At 32.2% G+C, this 25,962-nt stretch overlaps 4 protein-coding genes and 1 long non-coding RNA gene across 5 annotated transcripts; 3 read left to right on the forward strand and 2 right to left on the reverse strand.

Annotated features, from left to right (window-relative positions):
• Window positions 1-1,334: 1,334 nt before the first annotated feature.
• LOC6642908 (ER membrane protein complex subunit 10) lies at window positions 1,335-2,386 on the reverse strand. The gene is made up of 4 exons (XM_002065801.4): window positions 2,248-2,386; window positions 2,008-2,175; window positions 1,562-1,945; window positions 1,335-1,498 (listed from the first exon to the last, which is right to left on the reverse strand). Exons 1-4 carry the CDS (start codon window positions 2,305-2,307, stop codon window positions 1,427-1,429), a joined length of 684 nt encoding a protein of 227 aa, XP_002065837.1. The 5' UTR covers window positions 2,308-2,386; the 3' UTR covers window positions 1,335-1,426.
• An 846-nt stretch (window positions 2,387-3,232) lies between these two features.
• On the reverse strand, window positions 3,233-4,074 carry LOC6642979 (growth arrest and DNA damage-inducible proteins-interacting protein 1). The gene has a single exon (XM_002065802.4). The coding sequence runs from the start codon at window positions 4,004-4,006 to the stop codon at window positions 3,290-3,292; it is 717 nt and encodes a 238-aa protein (XP_002065838.1). The 5' UTR covers window positions 4,007-4,074; the 3' UTR covers window positions 3,233-3,289.
• A 147-nt stretch (window positions 4,075-4,221) lies between these two features.
• LOC124460745 lies at window positions 4,222-5,024 on the forward strand. The gene is made up of 3 exons (XR_006954753.1): window positions 4,222-4,371; window positions 4,431-4,596; window positions 5,001-5,024. It is a non-coding gene; the product is annotated as an uncharacterized LOC124460745 (long non-coding RNA).
• A 1,218-nt stretch (window positions 5,025-6,242) lies between these two features.
• LOC6642980 lies at window positions 6,243-8,875 on the forward strand. Its single transcript, XM_002065803.4, has 8 exons — window positions 6,243-6,640; window positions 6,708-7,054; window positions 7,121-7,236; window positions 7,447-7,540; window positions 7,607-7,783; window positions 7,846-8,135; window positions 8,191-8,336; window positions 8,400-8,875. Exons 1-8 carry the CDS (start codon window positions 6,361-6,363, stop codon window positions 8,690-8,692), a joined length of 1,743 nt encoding a protein of 580 aa, XP_002065839.1. The 5' UTR covers window positions 6,243-6,360; the 3' UTR covers window positions 8,693-8,875.
• Window positions 8,876-19,699: 10,824 nt separating this feature from the next.
• Window positions 19,700-25,412, forward strand: LOC6642981 (neuropeptides capa receptor). The gene is made up of 10 exons (XM_002065804.4): window positions 19,700-20,133; window positions 21,543-21,693; window positions 21,749-21,839; window positions 21,901-22,100; window positions 22,170-22,343; window positions 22,406-22,480; window positions 22,561-22,705; window positions 22,762-22,948; window positions 23,231-23,335; window positions 25,142-25,412. The coding sequence occupies exons 1-10, from the start codon at window positions 19,930-19,932 to the stop codon at window positions 25,271-25,273; spliced, it is 1,464 nt and encodes a 487-aa protein (XP_002065840.3). The 5' UTR covers window positions 19,700-19,929; the 3' UTR covers window positions 25,274-25,412.
• The last annotated feature ends 550 nt before the right edge of the window (window positions 25,413-25,962 follow it).

Genomic DNA, 25,962 nt, shown 5'->3' on the forward strand with positions numbered 1-25,962 from the left:
CTCCATCTTGTTAATTATTTCTTGGTTTTTACGTTCGTTTTGATTTTGAGCAAAAAAAACTGCAATATATAAAGTCGGTATTAGGATAGAAAAGAGGTCATTTACGTTTTAAATAACCCACTTACATTGTTTTAGTCTATATTCTATTAAAATCATCATCAATCCTTAGTTCTCGTTCAGTTTTTTTGCTGTTACTTGTAAGCTACTTTTTCAACAAACCTATTAAAAATAATCAACTTTTAAATATTAAATATCATATAGGATAGGAATAGATTTGAGCTTACCTAGATGCAACCTACATAGATCGCGGGAAATCGATTTGATTGATCGTGCCGCCGACCAATTCTGGCGTCCTTTGTAGATTCTTATAGTCACTCAAAAAGTGGCAACACTGTTTTCATAATTACATTCGGCAGCTGTCGAGGACAATATTGGGCTTATATGCAAATATATTGATCCTTCAGTCGATCTGAGGGGTTAAAGAGTATTAGCTTTCAATAAAATGGTTAGTTTTTGTTTTAAATTTATACAGATCTAAGAAAAATTACCTGTATATCCACAAGTACGCCGATGCCCCAGCTACACTCTACTCTTTCCATCTCCCTCTTTCGCGAGCAACTACGCGCCAAAAGCGCGTGCCAAAAGCGCGCGAATCCATTTTCCTTTTTAGTACTTGGATTTTATATGCCATTCTGTCCACAATTATCTCAATCAATATGTTTTCTGCGTCGTTTTCGGCTTCTTTCCATTCATTCTTATGTTCAGTTTAAGTTTTACTTAGCCTGTCGTTGATGTTTGGCTAGTTGTACATTGTTAAGCCAAAACAGAAATTTTATTTGCAACATGTAGTTACAGATGAGTCAGCCGAAAATATCGTCTTTGGAGCAGGTTGTTGTTGTTGTGTTTTTAGTTAATACACATTTTTGGCTAAAAGTTTTCAATATAAACAACAGCAAAACTAATACCGCGCAACTCTATAAATTTAACATCAGTGTTGAATAAGATTAGTGTTCACTAGCGCTGACTGGGTATCATTAGGCAACACTAATTTGCTCTCTTCTCAAATACGGGGAACGAGGCTCAAGTAATGGTTGGGAAAAAATGTAGGCACAGAATACTGGCACCAGGGTCCTGTGTTATTATAAATAAAAGGCAAGTTAAAAGCTATTCCAATAACTGCACTGCTGCCTTGTAAACATTTAAAAAACCAATAGCCGTAACAGGAAAGGCAATTAAAAATTATATACATATATGCAACCCTATTGTTTCTGTGCGTATTTATCCAATGATCTTTTTGGAAGTAGGACAAACTTCACCGAACAACAACAACATGATTAGATAGGAGACTTATAAATTTTAATTTTTCTATATTGATGACAGAATAGACTATAATCTTAGATTATTCCTCAATGCGTTTTCATTTTGCTTATTTTCCTGCTTCTTGGTTTGTAGCTCCAGAAATGAAAACCAATAGCACCACGGGAACAATGTACATCCACTGAAAATAAATTATAGGGGTCATAATTCAAATTGCCACAATTTTTGTGCATTATGTACTTACGTATTTTGCTAAGAAGCCGCGGTTATCACGCACTTCACCGCGTTCCCTGGCCTCACGCTCGCGTTCGACCTTCTGTATAAAGCTAGCAGTGTCTGGTACCGGAGCAAGTTCGGCATGACGAATTAAGACATCTGTATTAAAATCAACATCGTCCAGATGCCGTGTATTCTCCGGTGAACATTCAACAATACCAGGAGCTGCGTCTTGGGATGCAGTCACCGAAGTTACAAATCCAGATGGGTCGAGCGATATCCATAGGACATCGTTCAAATGCGCCTGTAGCAGGCGACAGGCTTTGTTTGATGTTAAAAATTTTTGTTTGCTTCCGTTGGAATAGACAACTGTAGCCTTCAGGCGGTAGAATTCATTTTTGTTGGCCAGCTCCTAAATATGCAAAATGTACAAGATTTACAAGTGATTTTATAATTCTTGCATACAGTCGTTACCTTCATCAACTCCAATTCCCCGGGAGTTAGAGGCACTTGGGCCACATTAGACAGACCCGAATTTAAGCTGGGTATTGTGATGTTACCCCGGTATGAAAACTCCGCACTCGCAGTTGCCAGTGAATGGTGCAGTTGAATTGTTATCCAACTGTCATGTTCCAAATAACTCTACCAAGAGATTTAATAAGACACATATGAATATCGAATATGTATTCGTTGCAATGCATTGCAATATCTCACCCATCCACTACCAAAAAGAGTTAGCAGGAAAATCAACACAGCTCCCGTTGGACTATACATTATAATTAATTAATTTAATATAACTTTAATTCTCCTGACTTGCTGCGATACTGTGTTGTAGAGCTGGGAAAACCATCGATGGCACCATCGATATTATCGATGGAACCGATGGAGTGCGATAAATCGATGGAAATTTTTCGATGTCGATATATCGAATTTCTTTTTGGGTCCAACATGGGTGTAAGTAAATTGCAATGTATTGTTTTTTCTGCCTTTCTTTACATACAGGTCTACGTACTTTAATTCTATCAAAGTACCTATTTAACCCTGGCAGTTCCTCTTGTAAAATGGACAAGTTTTTGTAAGGTTTTTTTTTTTTTTTTTTTTTTTTTTTTTAAAATAAGAACCTCTTATTAGCAGTAAGTTTGGAAATCGCCCATTGTTTTGTTGTGCTTAAAGAGTTTTTAGTTTTCGTTTTTTGGACTTAGGACGTCACTCTTTTGTTTTTATCTTGAAACTATACATTTTGTTTTTTTATTTAAGAATATTTCAGAAATTACAAGCTTAAGTCTTTTTAATATATTTTTGGTTGAATTAATTTATAAAGGGCTAACTTATAGTTAAATTATACGCTAGATAATTCGTATAGATGATTATAGACATATGAATATTTGAAACTGTGTAATATTGAAAAACGACACCAAAATATATATGTTGAATAACTCGTTTAAATATTCGATGGTACCATCGATAGTATCGATGGTTTTTTCCATCGATGGAAAAAATATCGAGTGGAGCAACCATCGATGGATTCCCAGCTCTACTGTGTTGCCAGATACTAAGTTGACCAAAGTCCGGCTACTTCGAATATACGAAGAAACAGTGCTGCCACACTACCACAAATACCGAAAAATACTACATGGTCACATGTACAAACAATTTTCTATTCATCTGGTCACCCCATTTTTAATAAAAACAAAATAAGTTGGATCTCTAGAAACACAAACAGCTCTATTAAAATAGGAAACTAACAGAATTAAATTTATGCAGTGGATTTTTCCACCAGTTTCGCCATCATCTTTTCGTCTTTGGCCTTTCGTTTAGCTTCCTTTTGTTTGCGTTTGTCTTCCTTTTCCTTTTGTTCAAGCATTTCCTGGAATCGTTCATCTCGCGGATCAACCTTGTATCCAAAATGCCTGCGAACCTCTTCGATCAATCGCTCCTTGCGCTGTATGGCAGCCGCTGCATCCGCCTCCTTTTTGGCCACCTTTGCATTCAAATCCTTCTTCCATTGGTCCAGCTTCTCCATCTTCTTAGAAATGGCTTCTTCACGTGCTACTATGGTTTGAATCTTCTCCTCATGTTCGATTCGTGATTTCTCAAGCATTTTTTGTAAAGTGTTCAGATCGTTGTTCTGTGTGGGCTGCCTCGCAGCAGTTCCGGTGCCGGCAGCGGAGTCGAAGCAAATCCGGGGGTTTATGTTGCTCTTGCTTCCATAACGACCAAACGCTTTTCGCTGGTACTTCTCAGTTAAATGGATCCAAGATTGCTCCTCTTGGTAGGGTGGACATTCAAAAAGAACATTTTTATGTTGTTGCCGCAGGTTTGATTTGTCGAACTTAACTTTCCTTGAAGACGAGACATCTTCACCATCTTCATTTATGATCGCGGCAGGAAGTTCCACACTTGCTGAGCCGGCATGTTGGAGGCGTATTAAACGTGCCGGAAAATTTGTTGCTGTTTTTCTTAAATAATTCATTGAAAATTGAAAAAATCTAAATTGTTTTAGTTTTTGGTTGTTTTATAATAAGTACATTACAGCACTGTTAAACACTATCTTATTTAACAGCATCGTTTGGGAGCTTTGCTGATAAGTTTTTACACTGCCTTTTTTTTTTGCTATCGATAGTGGTTCAATGGGCTATAGTCCATCTCTATTAAGAGTTAAATTTTTCATATTTAAAGAGGAATTTAAATAACCGTCAAAATCTTAGAAGACAGATTGAGGTTCTTAAATATATGGGGTCAAAACGTCTTACAAGTCATCAATGCTTAATAAATGACGATAGTGGATGACTATTTGTGAGGATTTGAATTAAAATTGATATTTTGCAATGAAGATGAGTAAGTGAATGTTGGAGGGGTATTGCCAAAAATCGAAAACCTAATTATTGTTCTTACAGATTTACAGCGAAATAAAGGTCTACCCCACGACATGCTTAACCGTGGCGAACGATTCCAATCAAACTGATAAATAAAGAAACTTGTCTTGGCCACATTGAGCTGAGGATGCAAGTTTTGCACTGACTAAATGCTAAATAAAATCTACAGGATATAATACTTTAATAGGTCAGTAGGATAGGACAATCAGTGAGATGAATATAAAATATTACTAAAACTCTTAATAAATCCGGGGTATTAAGACTGATCATCGTCAATTATTTCAAAAACCTATGAATCATAAACCAAAGAATATTCTGCATTACTTTTTAAGTATTTGCTTTTTTAATTAACCTTATCAAAAGGTTTATCGAGAAAATGTTTATCCATTTTAAAATTTGAAAAATTACACAGAAAGAAAGATACACACTACACCGAATAGAAAAGTATTTCTGCCCTTTAATCATGAAATGGAACGAGATGGCATGCTACTGTGGCAGTAGACTTGAATTGAATTAACAAATGAATTCAGATTTGAATATCAACATGTCAAACTTTAATCTAATCTTTGTTTCTGTTTAATGTTCTTTCAGCAACGTTGATAATAAGGCTGGAGCACAATAATATTAGATTATACAAATTATTCAGCGAATGGCTATTACTTTTGTTGTCTTGCAGCTGCGGAATAACATTTAAACAAACTTTTGAAAGAAAACATTAAAATTGCTTTTACATTGTGAGCATAGTCAAATATTTTCACATAAATTCATTTCGTCAGTGGTTTTTACTCTCATTATGTTGGGACTTAGTAGGCCAGTAGATGATAATAAATTTTTGACTTGTAGCAATAACTGCTGATCTAAAAAATCCCAACCATAATGGGCGCACACACAGATTGATTAATTAAATCAAAAAATAAAAAAAGTATATATAAATGAAACTGTTTATGTGAACCGAGTCCGAGTGTTGTGGCTATACTTAAATGAGACTAACAAATTTTGCTATAAGTTTATCCATATTTATAATTAATTTTAATGCCAGTATAACAACAATCTCTTACAGAGCAGTTGTAATAAATCTGCTCTCAGTTTACTATTAAATAATAAGCAAAGCATGACGATATAATTACTCATAAGTCATATGGACAACACGCACATTTCATCTGCAAGTGCGACTTTGACTCATTAACACCTCTCTGCCCCATATAACTTATCTTCTTCAGTTGGCTCCATTAAATTATAAACTATAATTTCTATTTGAACAAATTGTTTCACTTATTAAGTTATATATTCATATTCATATTTGTGTACAAATGTAATACTCAATGGGTTAAACTGGAATCTTATGTTGTAAGCAGATCTCATTTCATTTGTATGGGTTTCAATGATAACCAAATGCAACAAATGGTTAGGCATGATTGCGTTTTCAATAAGATATATACAATTATTCAAGGAGAGTCTCTTTTTCTGATTAAGCATATTGTTGCTCCAAACAAGTTTATAGAAATTTAGTTTTCTCATATTTTTTTATCCAATTAAGATTTAAAAACTTTAAAAATCAAAATATAATGACGAAAAAACATTTGATTCAAATAGTTAAGAATGTAATTCGATCTACTAAATGGCACATTTGAGTTAACATTGTCCCACTTTTGAGAAGGATGAAGACTTTGTAATGTCATGGAAGAAAAATGTGGTAATGGTTAATAAAGGGAATGGGAAAATTTAGCCTTCCTTACTGATTAAACTGTTGTTGTAACCCAAAATCAAATTTCAGTTCCTAATCAATGAATCTTTTCGAATAAAGTCCCCCCCAAAAAAAAAATAAAAACAAAAAATAGAAGAAAAAATGTTTTATAGTCCAGTTTGTTGTATATTCATACACAAGCATTGGTCGAATTAAAACCTTACAAAAAAAAATAAAAAAAAATTGTAAAAAAGAAAAACAAAAACAATGACATCATTGGTACAGAACTTAAGCCCTCAGGCTGGATTGGGTGGACCGATGCCAGCATGGATGAAAATCGATTGGAGCCCCGAAGTGGAGCAAGGCATATACAAGGATTGGGGGGCATATTATTCAAGGCGTCGTCGTGAAAATTTTGCAATGTATTATTATGATAAGGCTCTAAATTTGGCTCCCGATGACTTTGTTACATATTATCATCGAAGTCAGAGTAAGCGAAAGACGGCACAAACTGAAGGAGCCCTCCAGGATTGTAAGGAAGCACAAAGTAACTTTAGAATTTACCATATTCATATATGTATTCAATTTAGTGTTTGTTTGAAATTCCATTTTAGGAATCATACAAAGTGCCCATACCGAAAATGCTCCAATCAATTTGGAAATATGCGATGCCCTCTACGAGTTGAATCAATTTGAAAATGCCAAGGCCGAATTGCACAATAATACACGATTATTTACGGGCAATAAGACCAAAGGATTTGAAAAACGTCTCATTGTGGTGGATGAAACTATAAAAGAATCCTGTGGCGATGCGTTGACACCATTTTTTTCGGAAAACGATAAACTTATCTTTCATGTGAAACAACTACTAAATGCCCAAAATGAAAAAGATGATCGTGTACTTTGGAAAATCCTGAAGGAGCAAGGAAAATGTGATGTCATTAGTATTCCGGAAATCGAAGTATATATATATTAGCTAATTTTTGCAAAAATCTCCCATGATATCTAAATGTATTGTAACTTCTAGGAAGAACTTTTGCCACCTTTGGAAATTGCTAGAAGAAAACGTGCTTTTGATGTCTTTAATCAAATGTATATGGACGAGTCATGGATTGATGTTGTATTTTTGAAAAACCTAAGAAGGTGAGATTTCTTAACCACAACTAGTTTAAACGTTAAAGAGCAAGGCTAAAATTTAAGAAATTTATCGACTTGAGACTTACCAAGTTTTTAATTTTTTGTATTAAGATTCATCTATAAATCGTTTAGATGATTATATCATCATGGAATTGAATTTATAGACTATAGAATCATTTCTAGCTTCTTACAAACATTGATTTTGTACAATTTCAGAAATCCAAATTTACTTTTGAATCAATGTAAATATTCCAAAGACTATTTAGGCCTATTGACTACAAAACAATACGAAACGGTTAAAAAGTTTTTGGTAAGTAAATACATTATAACCAAAATACATTCAACTTGATATGAAGAATTTTATATTTAATGACAGAAAATGCTTCATGCCCGTGATCCCATGTATTATCTACGTTACACAAAATACTCCAACAAAAAGATGTTGGATAAATTTCGAGAGGATTATCTTTTTCGTGTTCAGTATCAGACGAGACGTAATATGATATCTGTTTTGCGTAGCATTCGGCATCTACGGGCTTCTAAAAATTTAATGGTAAGTTCATAACTAATTTAAGTAGCTTTCAAAAATTGACTATGGTTTCCTTCTCTTTTCAGAGACTTGCCAAATATGTGGAGGAGGTAATGGGAGATTATGTTGTCCTGAAAACAAGTCGCATAATGCCATGGAAATTCGAGTTCTTGAATGAAGTTTACAACACTTTGGGTTTAGCTCTTGTCGAGCAATACGATGTGCCGAAATATTTTCGGGCAAATGATAAAAAGGCTCTGCTCAAATTATTACATCTACCCACTGATAAATCCAAGGACTTGAAAACCTTCATATTCGGGGTTCGTTCGACACACCAAGAACCAGACTTGGTAGATCCTGTTGTGCAAAGATCTAGGTATATACCATTCACTTTAATGTGGAATTTATATATAATTGATTACATTTTATAGACGTTTGATATCAAGATTAGAGAAACGTATGCTCTTTGCCAAGTATTCGATAGAGAAATGCTATTTGTTACATCAAATTGGGGATAGCCATTTGCAATCGAACCGATTTGATGAATGTTGTTTCTCTGCTCGAAAGGCAATAGAAGGTATTTGATGAATGAATCTGTTTACCCCAACCATATGTTGTTTCATTCTATATCCATTTACAGAAACTAAAAATTGCAATAGTAATGTATGGAAATTCTTGAGTACAATGCTTATAGTCAAATCACATGCTGCTCTTCATAAAATTGAACGTACTAAAGAGGCACTGGATAATGCATATCAAATTGCTGCAAGTCTGGGTAATCCTTTGATTACCCGTTTCGTTGAAGTTTGCATTCTCTGCAATGAAGAAGAGTTTATACAAAAGAAGACAAGCCTTAGTATTAATGCAAGTCGACGTGAGAGTAAAGTATCTGTCCCCAGTTCAGTCTTTATTAGTAACGATAATATTCTTTGATCGTTCAAAACAATCTCCGCCCCTTGGTGTTAATATCAATAATTTAGTAACTTCAAAATTATTTTTCTGGAAATTCTTAGTTTAATTAAAGAATACTCGACGATTCTTTAACATATTATGCAAAAAATATGCGAGACAATTGTATAATAACGAAATCTTTATAAATAACAAAATGACAATATGAAAAAAATATTGATTTTTACAAATTTTATTTATTGGTTGAAGTAAGCACAAAGTGTCATAAACTCAGGAATTTTTGTAGATATATATATATATGTATTTGTTAACAATTTAACAATTCTAACAAAAAAGTATTAGAATCGTAGTGTAAACCGTGTAAAATTATCAAAAGTTTTGTTTCATTTAAAAGTTGAGACAAAAGTTGGGATTTCAAAGTTTGAAATCTTTTTTTAAAAGCTTTTTGATATAAAATATTTAAAACTTTTTCAATTTTTTGAATAAGTAGAGCAAGTACCTCCTAAAATAATTACACAAAAAGAACAATAGGAACATTTTAAAATGTTTTCCAAATTCAATAGTAAAAAAAAAGTTGTTTTTAAGTTTAAATTTTAACATTTCACAAAGATCATAATCCAAATCTATCCCATCCTATTCTAGATTTGTTGCAGCGACTTTTTTGCCTGCAAATATAACACTTGTTTTAGAATCTTCCAAAGACTTAACTAATATTTTCTAAAAAATTACTTCCATAAAAAATTATGTAATAAAGTTTCCATATTGTTTAAGGTGTGCTAAAAGATTTAAAATCAATTATACAGTTAATAAATTTTTGGTAAATTCTCAATAATCATCAAATTTTATAGTATTCACAATCATAAAGACCTTAAAAAGGTTGATATCAAGAAAAGTAAAGTCTAATTTTATAAATTTTATAACATTTAATAAAGTTTGCTTTGGCATAATTCAACATATAGGCCAAATATTCAAATTCAAGTGAGAAAAGAAAGTTAAGTAGTTTAAGTTTTATTGATTATAATGATTAAAAATTCATAATTTTTGGCACGATCGTAAAGGAAAATATTTTCACCAAGACTCGACAAAAGCTTAATTACTTTTACCAAAAATATTAAGTGTTAACTTAATAACAATTGCAACGATGGCCAAAAAAGTGATTGCTTTGATATCCCCTTGGCGTGATGGTTTGTGTGTGTGTGTGTGTGTGTGTGTGTGCAAGTTGAATGGGAAAACACACATGGTGGATGCTGGAATGCACTCGATTCACTCAACAATTGCAACAAATGCCACAAGTATTAACACCCATATGGGAATGTACAGACCGGCTACAACGCCTGCGCATATGCTTCTCCAGCTCTCGAGTCTCGATTCCTGTCATATGGTAAAATGGTAAAAGCCTTCGAATGTGCCGAAACAGTTGTTTTGCATCGCTCGATGGGTAATCATGTTGCGCGCATCATATAATTCATTCATTCACTACTTTGATAAAATAGTCTGAAAAATCAGTTTATTACGAATTTTTGTGAGAGAAAGTAGTCCTGCCAATTATGTAGTGCGTGTTAAACGAATGGGTTGATTGGGCTGCTTGCTGCTGGTATACTCTCATATGTAAGGATCGAATGTTTAATAATTGTGGCTGTGTATTGACAGTGAAAAGAAACTTTATACCCACTTGAATACGATATATATGCATATTTCTGTTTACAGATTTCACCAAAATTAATATAATTATATATATTTAATTGAACTCTAAATACATACATATGTATATATAGGTACACTATATTCATGTATGTATATTCATTCCATTTTCCTCTCCTATTTCTGTATGCGACACATATTAGAAGTATATAATGTGTATGAAAGATATTTCTATATATTAGATTTCTATATTTGCTTTGCCATTGATTCATTCGACTTTTTATAATCGTATTAGAAAAGAAAAATTATTCTGACTTAACTATAACTAATTAATAGATTCTGCTTAAACTAAAATGTAGCATTACCTTTGAAAACACATTTGACTCTCAAAAACATTCTCTTGCTTCTGTGTAAGGCTTCTTTTCAGTAAATTCTAACTTGTGTAATAGAGTCACTAATATTTCTATTTAATTGTTGCATATTTCCTAAGCCACAAAGTTAATACATACAAAGGAAACTTCTCTCACATCCACATGAAATGCGTGGGAAATGTTTCCCCTATTCGGTGACAAATTGTTCATATTGAGTATCCTCAGAGTAAAGTCGTTAAAACATATGTACTCAAAGGTATTAAGTTGCAATTTAACTCTGTATACCCACATGAGACAATCAACTATGACAATATAGTTTAAATTATAGTTGGTAATCCAAGTTAGAGTAATTAAATTATTACAAACACGTTTGGCTTATTACATTTTACAAAAACTCAATCTCAGGCAACCAAAAAAGTAGGCAACACTTTTTTATTCAAATTAGTTATATGACACAGCAGAAACTTTTGCCAAAATTTAACATTCATCCTGTTGATGTATTAAAAAAATATATAAAATAAGCTAGTATTGAAATAAATATAAGTAAATCGTTTCATTTAAACTGTTGCGATTATTAAACCTGTTTTTGTTCAAAGAGATTTAAGTAAATTTCTCGCTCGTTGTAAGAAAATCTACAAAAAAAATTGTACAAAAAAAAAAAGAAAAGAAACTTGGACATCCTTTTTTCTAAATGCTTTCTATTATTATGTATTTACTTTTATCCACTTTTTAGTTTGTTTTGTATTTATTTCAGATTTATTTTAGTCGCGGATCTAGCTCTTAATATTGGTGGGGAAATCGTTTCTGAATCGAAGTAAGTTTAACCAGTTTCAAAAGTAAAATCCAAGTTTTAATTAAAACCATTTGACTTTCGTGTGAGCGATTTGATAACAAAAACAAACTAAACTAATTTATTTAAAAAAAGATTCCAATTCCAACCACTTTATTTGCAATCGATTATACAAATTTTTGAATTTCGGACTTTATGCTCTTATATCAGGGTTTAGGTCTGCATACATACATATGCATGTATGTATATACATAAGTGGCATAGTGCAGTAAAGCCGTAGATATTGTGCCCTGTAACCATCATTTGATTTGCGGCTGTTTAAGAGAGAGTTTTCGTTCTATGCATGCATACATACATATGTATGTATGTACATACATTTAGCAGGGACCCCAGACTTTGTATGGCAGCACAAGGTCATTTAATAAACTAAAATTTTCAAACACATCAACTGCTAAACTAATTGAAATTTTGCTGAAAATGGAATAATATTAAAATGTTGACCATCATGGAAGCACAAAAAGCACGCCTCCGCATCGGCCTTTCGCCTCATCGCCGCACACATACACTCTCGCATCTTGCTGGCATCTGTGTAGCTTTTAATTAACAACTACTTATAAATTATTTATTCCGAAAGCTAACAAGCACATTGGACTTATTTTATATGAATAAATATTTTTGTTATCCCAAAAAAGTGTGCAATTAAAATGAAATTCGCCAGAAAACTTACCTTTTGACAACTATGTATGATAATTTGGCGAATGTCTTGTCGTTAAAAAAAAATAATATAAAATATAAAAAATACCTTCAGAAGAAATTTAATAAATTCTTTTGCCTGCCTATTGCATACTTTATGGGGCATCCCTTCCACTTCCACCTATGGTCTTTATTAAAAACTACAGAGTTCGACTAAAGACTCAAACTTTATGAATATGCTTTTTTTATATATATATTTCATTCATTCGTGAGCGTTGTAAGTGTTTTTGCTATTTTTTCAAGTGTATCACAATTTATTGCGTGCTTCTGTCGAAGCGTTTTCACCCATTAATTCCACAGGAACTCAAGACAATTTTATTATTTCCGAATCGTTGACCAAAATCTTGTGGACAGTTGATGGCACTCATACATACATATACATGTAAATAATAAAGAAGTCTGTGCACAAAGAGTTCTTCGAAACTTCACTAGGTTATTGCCATTGCCACTGCCATTGCCGTTGTTGTTGCTGTTGTTGTTCCTGTTGTTGTTCCTGTTGTTGTTGTTGCTGATGTTTTTGCTGACCCAATGAGCGAGAACTGATTCTCATGGGAAAACTGAAATGTTACCTTGAATTGCCATTTATTCGAGAACAAAAAAAGAGCAAACAAGAACAAAAGGAATTAATCAACCCGTAAACCAGGGGACTTTAACAAATAATTTCCCAAATATTTCATGTTACTTTGTGAAAGAAAGCAAAAGCATGAAACCATTTAGACAAATCACTGCAGCACAACAACAACAAATAACACCTTTTTGGAAAAATTGCTCACAAGTTAGTAATTTGGAAAAGGAGACGTTCTTGCCCTTGCCTGCGTAGGCGGATTTAGGGGAAACTTAAAGCCCCTTAAAGTATGCTATATGCTGGAAAAGCATTCAATGTTTTTAACAAATTTCTTACTTTTTGTATGCCTAGTAAACAATGTTTGCTACAAAGATTATTTCTTATGGACATGTACATTACAAAATTTCTTCAAGTTATTGAAAAAGCCGGCAAATTTTACCCTTTTCATAGTCCAAGTTCCGCCACTGTCTGTATTAGTGCTTTGTTCTGTCTTTAGTCTAAAAATATTGGAATAAAACTGATCATAACAGTGTGTTAGCCATCTTGAGGTCAATAAATCTTACTAATTTATAAGATTTTTAATCACAGGCAGCACAAAGGGTAAGCAGGTTGTCTATATAGCTATATATAGTACAATATACAATATAAAGAATATTTGGGAGGGACGCTTAGTTGTTAAAAGCACTTTACACTAATTCTGATGGCGCCCAAGGGTATGCAAATAAAAAATGTGGAATCTGCAACTGCAAGCTTTGCCGTTCTTTTTTCGCTTCGTGTAGTTTGAATTCCCAACTACTTTTAGCATTAAAGACATGTTATAGGCATTACAACTCTGGATTCTTTAGGATTCTGCTGATGATAGAACTTGATGGTTCTTGAAATAGCTATACAGACAACCTACTCACCTTTTGTGCTGCCTATGATTAAAAATCTTAACAATAAGTAAGATTTATAAACTTTAAGCCTTAGCAGGCTTAGTTTTAAAAATCTAGTCAAACATTGAAATGAAAGTTGAGAGTAAGATTATGGGGTTTTCTGATCAGATCGCTATAACACATAGCTAGAGAGAAAGTTGTTGGTTTGTCAACTTTCTCAAATATTGTCAAAACTAAAAAACTATATAATTTACAGTTAACCTCTTTGTTTTACGAAACCAATTTAATGTTTGTCAAAGCATCTCTATTAAATTTTCATATTCCCAAGTTTCAATTACATAGATCGGATAAATATAACTCCTGTAGTAGTCAATATAAATCGGCAAATAATTACCGCGTAATTGCTGCAGTTGAATGAAGCATGACAAATGTTTCTATTGTTACACACACACACACACACCCCCACACACACACCCACACAAGCTACATAACTGTGATTGCGTGCAAATAATCATTGATAACTGAACATGAATCAAAGGGCAGAAAGAGGAAGGGTCATAACCTAAAGGAAAACAAATTGAGGGCCTATATAGAAATAGAAAGAGATAGACTGATTGTGAATGTCATTGTTTAAAGATTATATCCATGTAGATATAAAAAAATATTCTGATCACAAACTGCAAGCCAAAGTTGGCTTCTTTGATAAAGTTTTTGAAATACATTTACTATTATTTTGTTTTAATTAAATTTGGATTAGAGACTTTAAGAAAAAGTTTAGCCAAAAATATGAATTGTTCAAAGGAACCACAGGAAGAAAGTTTTGTTTTTTCATATGTGAACAGAAAGAAGTCAAAGCATTTTCAATTAAAACAGCCATTAAAACTTTTATTTACTTAGTAAGACCAACAAAATCCTGTGAATATTGTGTAGTTGTGATTGAAATTATATTTTTTGACTATGCCAACTAATGGTCAGGCGGACTTTTAAGCCTTTTTGATGCTAATTAAGAAGTTTTACATACATATGTATGTCTATACATTTTTTTATTTTCGAAAAATATTTTATATTTTCAAAATGAACGAGTTCAAAGCATTGTTGTCAATTGGCAGATTCTAATCCCTTTTTTTATATGACATTCCATGACTGTGATTAAAATTCCGCATTCATGGGGTCACATCAAAGACTTGGAAAATAACAAAACATCTGATAATTTCTTATGTGCACTCGACATGTACATATATACGTACATATATAAACAAACCCACGACAAACCCACAACGTGACGATTCTTGTTTTGTCATAAACGTGGCATAATCTATTAACGCACCAATACACACGGGCGTAGTTGTCATGACAAAAATCTCCGAATTAATCTGCGAGTTTTGTCCCCTGTGACTCTATAATATTTTCTCAAACTTTAATAACTTGCTGAGCTAGAGAAAGAGGGAGAGAAGAAGAGAGAGAGAGAGAGCGAAAGATTTCATTTGATGCGATGGCATGTCATCTGTCAGACGAATGTCCATGGCTAAAGGACATTAAGGGACCAAAAACCATTTGATGATGAAGACATCAAAGCAATCGATGACCATTTTAATTCCAACCTTTTACTTTTTTCTCCATAGAGTATTTGCTACTCCTTAGAGTAAAAGATTTTCAAAAGATGCATATTAGTCATTGATTAATTTACATAATTTATTTCTAAGGGTAATAATATTACAAGTAATGAGTTACTAATGCAAAGGCAGGTAACATTCGCGCCATAAACTATGCAATATTATTTTATAGAACTTTTGGTATGACATATTTTTGTAAAATGGGCACATTTAAAGCACATTCAAAAGATTGATTTTTTGGTTCAAAAAGCGAATTCTTCAACTGTCTGTTGCATACTTTAGGGTTCAAATTTCACAATATATTTTAAATTACGAATGCGAAAGTGGGCAATGTTAAAATTTGAATTAAATTTAATTTACATACATACTAGGCGAGTCTACATGAGTCTAATTTGGTCTAGCTAGCTCTTACAGGAGAACATTAAGACTGATCAAGAATATGGTATCGAAATGCTCTTCCTTTCGCCTGTTGAATACATTTTTCTGACTGTAATAGACCACTTACTCTATGCATGAAAAATCTGCAAATTTTTGTGGTTATTTTATTATTCAGTTAAAGTTGATTTATATTTTTCTTTACATATCTGTTGATACTTAACCTTCTCTTCCCCTTTATATTCATATATGAACGTGTTTTAAGCTCATATGATTTCCGGAACGAAATGGTCTATGCATTATTATTAAATATTAAATACAGGAACAAGTCTAACCAATAATTTTCTGGCTGCCTTTCTATCTATGTGTCTATCTTTATTTTATTTTTATTTTTATTATTATTTTTTTTCTTCTGTTTTTTTTTTGGTACACATGTTACTCGTAATTGCAAGTTATGTTGTTCAAGCAACGATAAGTGAATGGGGTTGGCGGGTGGTGAGGGGTGGGGTGGGCAAATTTTTGGAGGCACTCTAATATTAAACAGGTTGCATGCTCATATGCTGCTAGATAATACTTATAACAACTCATATGTTAATAACACCACATGTCTTGCAGGAACATTAAATTAAGCTTCTCTAATGAAAGATACTGTCACGCTAGCCTCAACACGTGCAGATGCTCGAATCTCCATCCCAATACACTTGGAAGTGGGTACATGTACATACATACATAGACACACACACACACATATGTACATGTGCATAGTATGTGACGTTAAAGGAATTTATGTGTTGAGGACTTGACGATTACCTTCCCACAAAAAAAAAAAAGAGAAGAAGAAAAAAGAAATATATATATATATATTAAATTGTGCACATGGCCCACATACTTTTGCATATAGTACACACACACACACCTTATTTGACAGGGTCTTAGTGTAGGTGTACTTGGCTAGCACTAATTTCAGTGGTCAAAGGGTATATCAAACTATACATATGTACCTACTTATCCACATACATATGTACATATGCTGTATGTATTAGCCAAACATTGTAATACATTTCTAATAGATTTCATTATTCACAATTGGTTTGATGGCTTTTACTAAGAAAATTCAATTTACAAATGTACTTAAACCTAATATACCTTTTTGGCCCAAATCAAATAGGCAAATGAAGTAACTATGTGGAATATTTCGACGTTTCCAAGGAACATTATTAAGTACGTGACAAATTGGCCACACCACAAGATACCTGTCGACTAAATTAATATCAACATTTATTTATTTGACATGAGTGGTACACACTAACACGCATGCCTTAAATGTGGCCAAGGCAATCGTAGATATTTAAGATTTATTCCCTTAACCACTCTTAGATACCTACATATGTACCTCGATGTATGTCAGTCGGTCTGCTTGTCTATATAAATAGCAACATTTCTACCCATGTAATTTGGAAATTTCCAATAGATACATATTAACTAAGTATTTAAGTATAGATTGCTTGCACTTAATCAATTTGAAGCCTTTGTAGAGTATTTGAGTTGTCGTTAACCAGACTAACTCACGAGTTGCTTTTCTAACTCAAATATTTAAAGTGTGTTTTGACATTGATTTTGTACATCTCATTTTCTTTTGTTTATACTAGTGGTAACTACTTTCAAAAACTTTGTTTCACGTTTTGGGGAAAGCATTCAGTAGCTTATCCATACATACATATATATATATATGCAAATATACATATACATATCCAAATGTGTGTGTGCCCCTGCGTGTGGGTATAATATATTGTCTGTATTTTGTACATGGCTAATAGTATCAAGCCAGAGTAAAGTCAAACATTTAATGAGATAAGATTTTTCAAATATATGTATACATACCAGCAAAAAGATAAGTAATTTAATTTAATAATAAAAGCAAAAGAATGAAAGAAAAAATATCTAGAACGCCCTGATGTTGAAGTTTGTATACCCTATTTAGGCATAAAGTTGAATTTTTATCCAAAAATGCCCCACAAAATAAATCCATAAGATGGCGGGGACACTTAACAAGCAAATCTCTTTATACGACAGATATATATAATATATAGTAGTCCGATTTAAAGGAAAATATAGCTTACTTATTGTTTATTATATGGATCTGTTATTATAGATACTATTTTCTTTCCAATTCAATTGGTATTAAGTATATTATTCTAACAATCGCTTAAAATATATGAATGTTATTGATTATATTATACTTTAGTTTCGAAAAATTGTTCTTTTCGGAGCTATATTATATAGTATTCCAAACTTGATGACACTTGGCATGAAGTTTTATATAGGTAGGTATAATATGCCTTGATACAAAATTTGAAGATTGTAGTTGTAAGACTCCAGGTGAAGACTGTGTTGATACAGACAGAAGAACAGAAGGGCAAACTTTCCTCCACATACATATGTATGTATAGGTATATGTATAAGAAGTAGTTTTATATAGTCAAAGATGAATTCTTCTAAAGTATAGCAAATTGAATATACCCATTATGCAAGTGTATACTGTGGTACCATACTCTTTATGCCTGTGTGAACTTTAAGCCAACTTTAAGATACCCTCTACCGCATGAATTCTTAATTAAATTAAAATCTGACACTCTCATGGGATAACTTTTCATTTGTATACGTTTTCGCAGCTGACTTTTTGTTTTGCATCCATGGAATTCAATGGCACAAGGGGGGCCGGGGGGTCGTGATAAAAATGAAAATGAAAACCAACTACATTTGTGTACAAACTTTTTACATACACATGCATGCACATACATATGTCTAACACAACTAATTATATATACTAAAAAGAATTTCTGACTATATCAAACCCATTTGACGTGTAAATGCAGGGTATATCAAGACAATTGACTTGTAATGACCTACGAATATGTAGGTTTAAGGACTTAATATTCTATCGGTTTACCCAAAATCTTCAAGTAAGCTCATCTCTCTGGTGCTATGGGGTTTTCCAGATGCCTGTCTAGATCATCGCATGAGTTATCAGATATGCGAATTTTAAAGTAATCTAATAAACTCTAGATAAACATTGCTCATCACACATACTATTAGGTTTAAACGCATTTTGAATGCTCTATTCGACTTATTTGTGGGTCTCCTGCCTATATTTTCAACTTTTTTAAGAGCCAAGTCATTATTTTCCAGTTGAGATTGTATCTCTTAATGATTGTCATATAACTGAAATCATAAAATTATCCCATTGATTAAATATATATTCAAATTTGTTCGATTTCGATATAAGAACAATGAGTTGAAGTTGAGTTTGTTGTAAATCAAAATTGATATCTATTCGAGGATTCAAATTTTGATATCTAGTCTAGCCGTTGGCTTAAAGTTTTGCTTACAAATTGTTAGTTTTCAAGACAATTCGAAAATGACACGTTTCGAAAACGACAAAAGACCAAAATTTTTAAGTGAAAGTAATATTGAAAATGCAGCCAAGTTAAAAATTAAGAGATTATATCTTTTTGAAATCAAATCTTTGAAAATAATTGAGTTATAACAAAAGGATTTTTGAAACAGAAAGCTCACATATGCTTTAACGTAAAGGATAAAAAGGTGAAGAATATTTTGTTGTTTGGGCTAATAGAACTAAACTAAATCAATATCGATACTAGACATAATTAATGAGAAGTGAAGCGTAAATTGGCAGTTCAACAATTAAGCGTGTCGATTAGTTCTTTTGCATTAGAGTTTGTTATATTTGTTGCTTTTTGTTTGTTACCTTTTATTTTCTTTTCGTTTTTTTTTTTAATTTATTGTTTTTGTATCTTCTGACGTAAAATAATTACTCACGCTGCGGCAGAAACTTTTCATATACGAGTACATATGTAGATACAAACATATAGTAGATGGGATATATATGTACATACTATCCAACACACACACACACACACACATAGGTAAGTATATGTACATTAGCAAATTAGCTGAACTGATTCTATACTTTTTTTTTTTTATCTGTATATGGTTTTGGCTTCGTTGCGCAGTAATCTACGGACATCTCAAAGATTCAGTTGCGGTATAATTAAGTTAGCCATAACCGCATCCGATAACAACTGATCCAACGTTCCAGTTTATATCCAAAATAAATGAAACTGCAAATAATATGCGCATAAACAACCAATGTTTTAGTTAAAATTTGCATAATTGCAATGCATAGTGTCAATAAGGAAAGTGTTATTTATTATTCTAGATTGTGTGAAGTTTAAGACAAAAACAAATACATTCAAAATGATGGCATCATTGACAAACGATAGCATCAATAGCATTCATAATGAAACATTATTCATGAATATCACATTCGAATCGACATCCGATGCGACTATATCACAAATTCTTGATTTCGACGATTGCGCCCATTATAATTGTTCAACAACTGGCTATACGGAATATATTCTTGGACCACAGACCTTGCCACTCTATAAGGCAATATTGGTATGTTATTTTTAAGTAAACTTTTTTATATATATGTATATTATTATAATTGCACATTGTCTTTGTTGATGCCACAATATATGTATATACCAGATTGCTTTGATTAAAGATAATGGGATTTGATCTAAATGAACTATCAAGCCAACCAGATTATCTCTTTGCCTTATCATCTACATACATATGTGTCAAAATGACCTAGATTTCCAACTCTATATGCCCTGTGGGGAAAGTTTGACAGTATTAATTGACAGAAGCAATGTAATAAACGTCCAATTTTGTTCTAATATAAATTAAACAACTTTCATTCTCATACACTTCTTTTTCTATTTACTCCTCTTTCTTAATGCTGAATATCTTACCATAAATATCAATATTTAGTTTCTATAATTGTCTAGAGTCTAAACCAAGTATCAAGAGGAACATTTTGTTTGTTTGCAGAGATAACTGAACCGGCATTTTGTCGGAAAAGAATAAAGTAAATGTTTAATCTTTAGAATTTGGCCATTTAATATTCCAAATTGTGTGTTTTGTGACCAATTTTATACAGTTTATAAATATGTTTATGAAATGGAACTCAACCAACGTAAGGGCTCAAGTGCTTAAACAATATTTCCTTTCTTTGCCTGTCATTATTGTATATTCTTTGCACTATTCAAACCCTTGAAGAGTATATAGATATATGTACATAATTTATATAATATATATTCTACGCAAACTACTATTTCCATTTTTAAGCCTTCTGAATGAAACTTTGTATGTGACTATCAGCAGCACATTTGGTGAAACCAGATAAATCAGAATACTATATATCATATAGAAATCATCAAATCAAACTACAATAACAGTATATATGTCCACAAGTGCTATGAGCGTGAGAGGGATAGATTAAGTTGGCTAGAAAATGAAAATAAAGCTCCAAGCTAAAAATATATATTCAAATGAAAGGTTTTTCGAATATCTATAATTGTCTCGACTTATTAAGGGAACATTAGTTCGTTTAAAATTTGTGGAATAGAATGTCCTGCCAATTCGGCGGGTTCAAACTCTTCTCAGGTCAAAATTTAAAGCTAGGATAGGAGTAAATGTTTTATGGTAATTTTTTCAACAAATTAATTCATCAAGACACAGAGAAATTTAATAGTCAGCTATATCTAATTTTAGATCTTCAAGGAAATACACTTCCCAAAAAGAACATTTTATCTCTTAGACTGGTAGAATTTGAAAAAACAAAACAAACTTTCCCCCATCAAAAGGGATTTACCCATCTCCCCACTCAAAAAAAAAACGACAGTAAACATCTTTGATATTTTTTTCTGTTTTCGTATCAGTATCGACAATCATTTGTACATATTTCATTCCCATTTAATATTTAAATAATTGACCATGTAAATTGAATTTCATTTCCCCAGATAAGCATCATATTCGGTGGGATTTTCATAACCGGAGTCATAGGTAATTTGCTTGTGTGCATAGTAATAATTCGACATTCGACAATGCACACGGCAACAAATTACTATCTCTTCAGTCTGGCTGTTTCTGATTTACTCTACCTGCTATTCGGTTGGTATTTTAAACAAATTTACCTTTGATCTTATGACTCAAATATTATCTGCAGGTCTACCAGCCGAAGTTTTCTTATATTGGCATCAGTATCCATATCTTTTTGGTCTACCATTTTGCAAGATACGAGCATTTATATCCGAGGCGTTAGTATTTCGATTTATTTTTCGCGAATTCATTGATAGTCATTCGATATTTTTCATTCAGATGTACATATGTATCCGTGTTGACGATAGTGGCATTCTCTATGGAACGATTTTTGGCTATTTGCCATCCTCTACACCTATACACAATGGTTGGCTTTAAGAGAGCCTTACGGATTATAACGATGCTATGGATTGCAAGTTTTCTGAGTGCCATACCATTTGGCATATACTCCAATATGCAATATTTATATTATCCACCAGGTTTGACACTGACAATTATGGTACAGTCAATCGTTAAATACTATAAGAAACATATTTCTCCATGTCCAGATAACACTTCCATAATGGAATCCGCATTTTGCTCAATGTCACCAGAGATAACCAAGGAAATCCCATTATTCGAAGCGTCGTTCTGTATATTCTTTGTCATTCCAATGTTTCTAATCATTTTGCTATACGGACGGATGGGATTTAAGATTCGTTCAAGAACCACACAAAAATTGGGTAAGCAATAAAATTAAGAAATCCTTTAGTGCAATCCTAATTACTTTGTGTTTTCTCTCAAGGGGTTCAGCATGGTTCCCTCCATCGCGAATCACGAAATTCTCAGATGAAAAAGAAAGCTGTTATACGAATGTTGGGTAAATATCTTATATTGGATCTATTATAATAATCGAATAATATACTTTTTCTCTTCCCTTCCATATTTTCCTATTCTTAGCCGCTGTGGTTATTACATTTTTCGTTTGCTGGTTTCCATTTCATATGCAAAGGCTATGGATACTTTATGCCACGAATAATGCAAATTTCCAGGATATCAATGAATGGCTTTTTTCTATTGCAGGATTTGCTTACTATGTTTCATGGTATTTACTATAGAAATAGATTTTCGACGAAATGTATAATTATTTCTATTCCATAGCACTATAAATCCAATTGTATACAGTGTAATGTCACATCGATATCGTGTTGCATTCAAAGAAATCCTTTGTGGAAGACGTATGGGTGCATATTATAATAATGGATTCTTGCGAGATCATTCAAGTTTTCGGGAAACGACAATTGCCACTAGCTTGGGTGCCCATATTAATTATGATCGAGTGCATTCAGTAAGTAATTAATTAAATACTCATTTTCGATCATTTGAAGCGATTCCTAAACATTTTCTAAGAACTTTTATCTATCTGCAAAGTGCTAATCATTTTTTTGTTATCCAATTTTTATCTAAAATAAGAATAAGATCTATCTAGGTATAGATGGATTCTAAAAGTAATTTCGAATACAATTTAGTCTTTAGTCTTTGTTTTATTTTATTTATTTTGTGTTAATATTCTGACTTTCATCATAAAACTCTAAAGTCTATATTTATCTATTTGTTGTATGTTTTCTAGGTTCATATTCGATCAAGCCGTCAATTGAACAATAGTAAGGAAACTGAATCTATTACTTCAAATAAAGTGTCCATTAAAAATACTTATAGTCTTCCCTCAAGAAAGGTAAGTAGAACTAATTCATCTCTTAATGATGTCAATGAAAACGAGTAACATGTAAAAATCGGGAAAAATTCACTATTATCCTTTTTAATTTAACATTATTACAGATTTCCAAGAATACGAAACGTGAAATTAAAGTTTCTGTTGATTTAGCAAAGTCTGAAAAGTCTCATTTACATAAATAAAAATATGCAAATTTTTGTTCAACGTGAAAAATCCATACCTGAATGTATATATGTATACATACATATGTATATGTACGTACGTACTCTCTTTACATGGCGTATGAAAATATCTTAAATTCTCACTTGCAATTTTCTAACAACTCTCAATGGTATTTGCAAATGCTTTGAACTTTCCTTGCCTTTCCCTTTTTTTTTGTTGTTTTGTTTGGCTTTAAGTGGCGGATTAAAAAGGTGGAAAAAGGGAAACAAGCTGTAAAATACTTAAGAGCAAATGTTTACATGACGTTGACGCATTTTATTGATTAAGCTGTTTGTCAGGCAATATCTTCAAGCGTATTCAACCGAACATCCGTGATACAGCACATTTCGAAGTGTTCTTGCAATTAATTGTTTCATTCGTTTCGTACATACAATCAGTTCAATCAGGGTGCATTAGAGAGGATAAAGTATTTCTAGAAATTATTTCTGATCAACATGTTTAGTCTCTAGATCTGCCATCTTAAGGAAATATTTAAGCTACTTCAAAGAACGAAACAAGAACTCACTCACATAAGATACTCGGTATTAATCAGTATTAACTAAATCACAAAGTCTTTTGGCTTATTGGATTTACCTTTCAGCTGGTAAATTAGGAATGAAAATACTTTACAATCAGCCAAATAATGCATACTAACATACGAACAGGAAAAGGCGAAAATAAGTGAAATTCAAATTTGTTTTTTTCCTATACCGTATATGCAAATGTATAAATGCGGGTATATTAGACTCTTTCAAATGCATGTAACAGCTGGACAATTCGAAAGAATGCAGAGGCCTATAGAAATCAATCTCAAATATTTGTCAATCTATCTTTAGTTTGGAATCCATTTGTAAATAATCTTATTCATTTTCAAAGAACATAATTTTGAAATGGAATTTAAGCGATTCTTTCATGTTTTTCCCCTTAAATCTCTTTAAGCACTTCCAATCCTATAAAGGGTTTTTCTGTTCATATGGATACCAAAGAAATTAGATTTAAAACAGATTCATAATAGATGAATATAGATGGATAATAAAACTTGCTGATTCCTATCATTTTCATTTAGACAATTTCCTTAATTTTTTGTGCTGCCAATGAAATAATCTTCTTCGCAAAGGTTTTGATACATTTTAGGAAAGTCAAAATCTAGCCAGATATATAACTAAACAAACCTTTAAGCAACTAATATAGCTCTAGTTAGTTAGTACAGGATATCTGAAAGTCGTAGACTCGAAGAACAGTTGCTAACGAAATTCAATTCATTTTGTTTTGTTCATACACAAAGTGAATGACTCGTTACAGAAAAGTAGACGTACACGCATACATATGTAAGTATGTACATACAAATACATATATATTTTATGGTATTGGAAATGCTTTCTTTTGCCCCTCTCTCTCTCTCTCTTCTCTCTCACACACACACTCTCTACTGTTACATAAGTTTGCCAAAGTGTCAAGAAAAAATGACGAGTACATGACTTAACAACAAACTGACTAAGCATCATCTACACAACAACAAACAACGAACCACTAATGGAATAAGAGATTCAATTTATATACATACATTAATTTAATTTATATATATATAATATTTTATTCATATAGAATACGGATTCACCAGTTGTCAGCACCACTGACATTGTCATTGTCCTGGAAAATAATTCAAATGATCATCGTAATGCAGAGAACAAAGTTAAAGAAGATTTTTGGATTAAGAACGATGAAACCTGCATATAAGTCTTTGTATTAAGTCTAACTAGTTGATCAATGTAATTGATTGATATAAATATATCACTATAATGCACTAACTTTTCGGATCTCTTTCCCAAAAAAAATGGAGCAAAAATGGTGTCGAAATTATGTATATGTATATAGAATCAAATCAAATCGAAGCATTAACTTTGAATTGAATTTATTGCAAAAAGACACCGCAAAACACACACACACCAAATAAATATACAATTAATATTACAAAACTCTAAATTTGTTTGGTGTTCTTTTATTTACTTCAATTGGTTTAGAATTTGTATAATAGTTTTCAATTTGTCACCAATAAATACCCTTTCATTCTCTGTGATGGTAAGTACAATACATATTAGAGGTTTTAAATACTTTTAAAGTGCTCAAAAAGTATCTATACAAAAAATAAAAATCGTTTTTTTCCAGACTCTTATCTAAAAGTGTAATGTAAGCATTCAATATGGAAAATTTCTTAATCTTTTTGTATATAGAACATTGTCTAGAACAAACACAGATCGTTTGTCAATAGCAATTGCTTACTTAAATATACTTTATTTATGTACATATATCCATTTGCAATTATTTACTTTTTGCATCTCATATATCTGACTCTGTTAGTTTCAGTTTCAATAAAGACTAGAATGTCCAATAGAGTGATGATTCAAAGAAAAGCTCACATCAATTGA

The sequence above is a fragment of the Drosophila willistoni genome (assembly GCF_018902025.1).
Source record: "Drosophila willistoni isolate 14030-0811.24 chromosome XR unlocalized genomic scaffold, UCI_dwil_1.1 Seg41, whole genome shotgun sequence".
Lineage (NCBI taxonomy): Eukaryota > Metazoa > Arthropoda > Insecta > Diptera > Drosophilidae > Drosophila > Drosophila willistoni.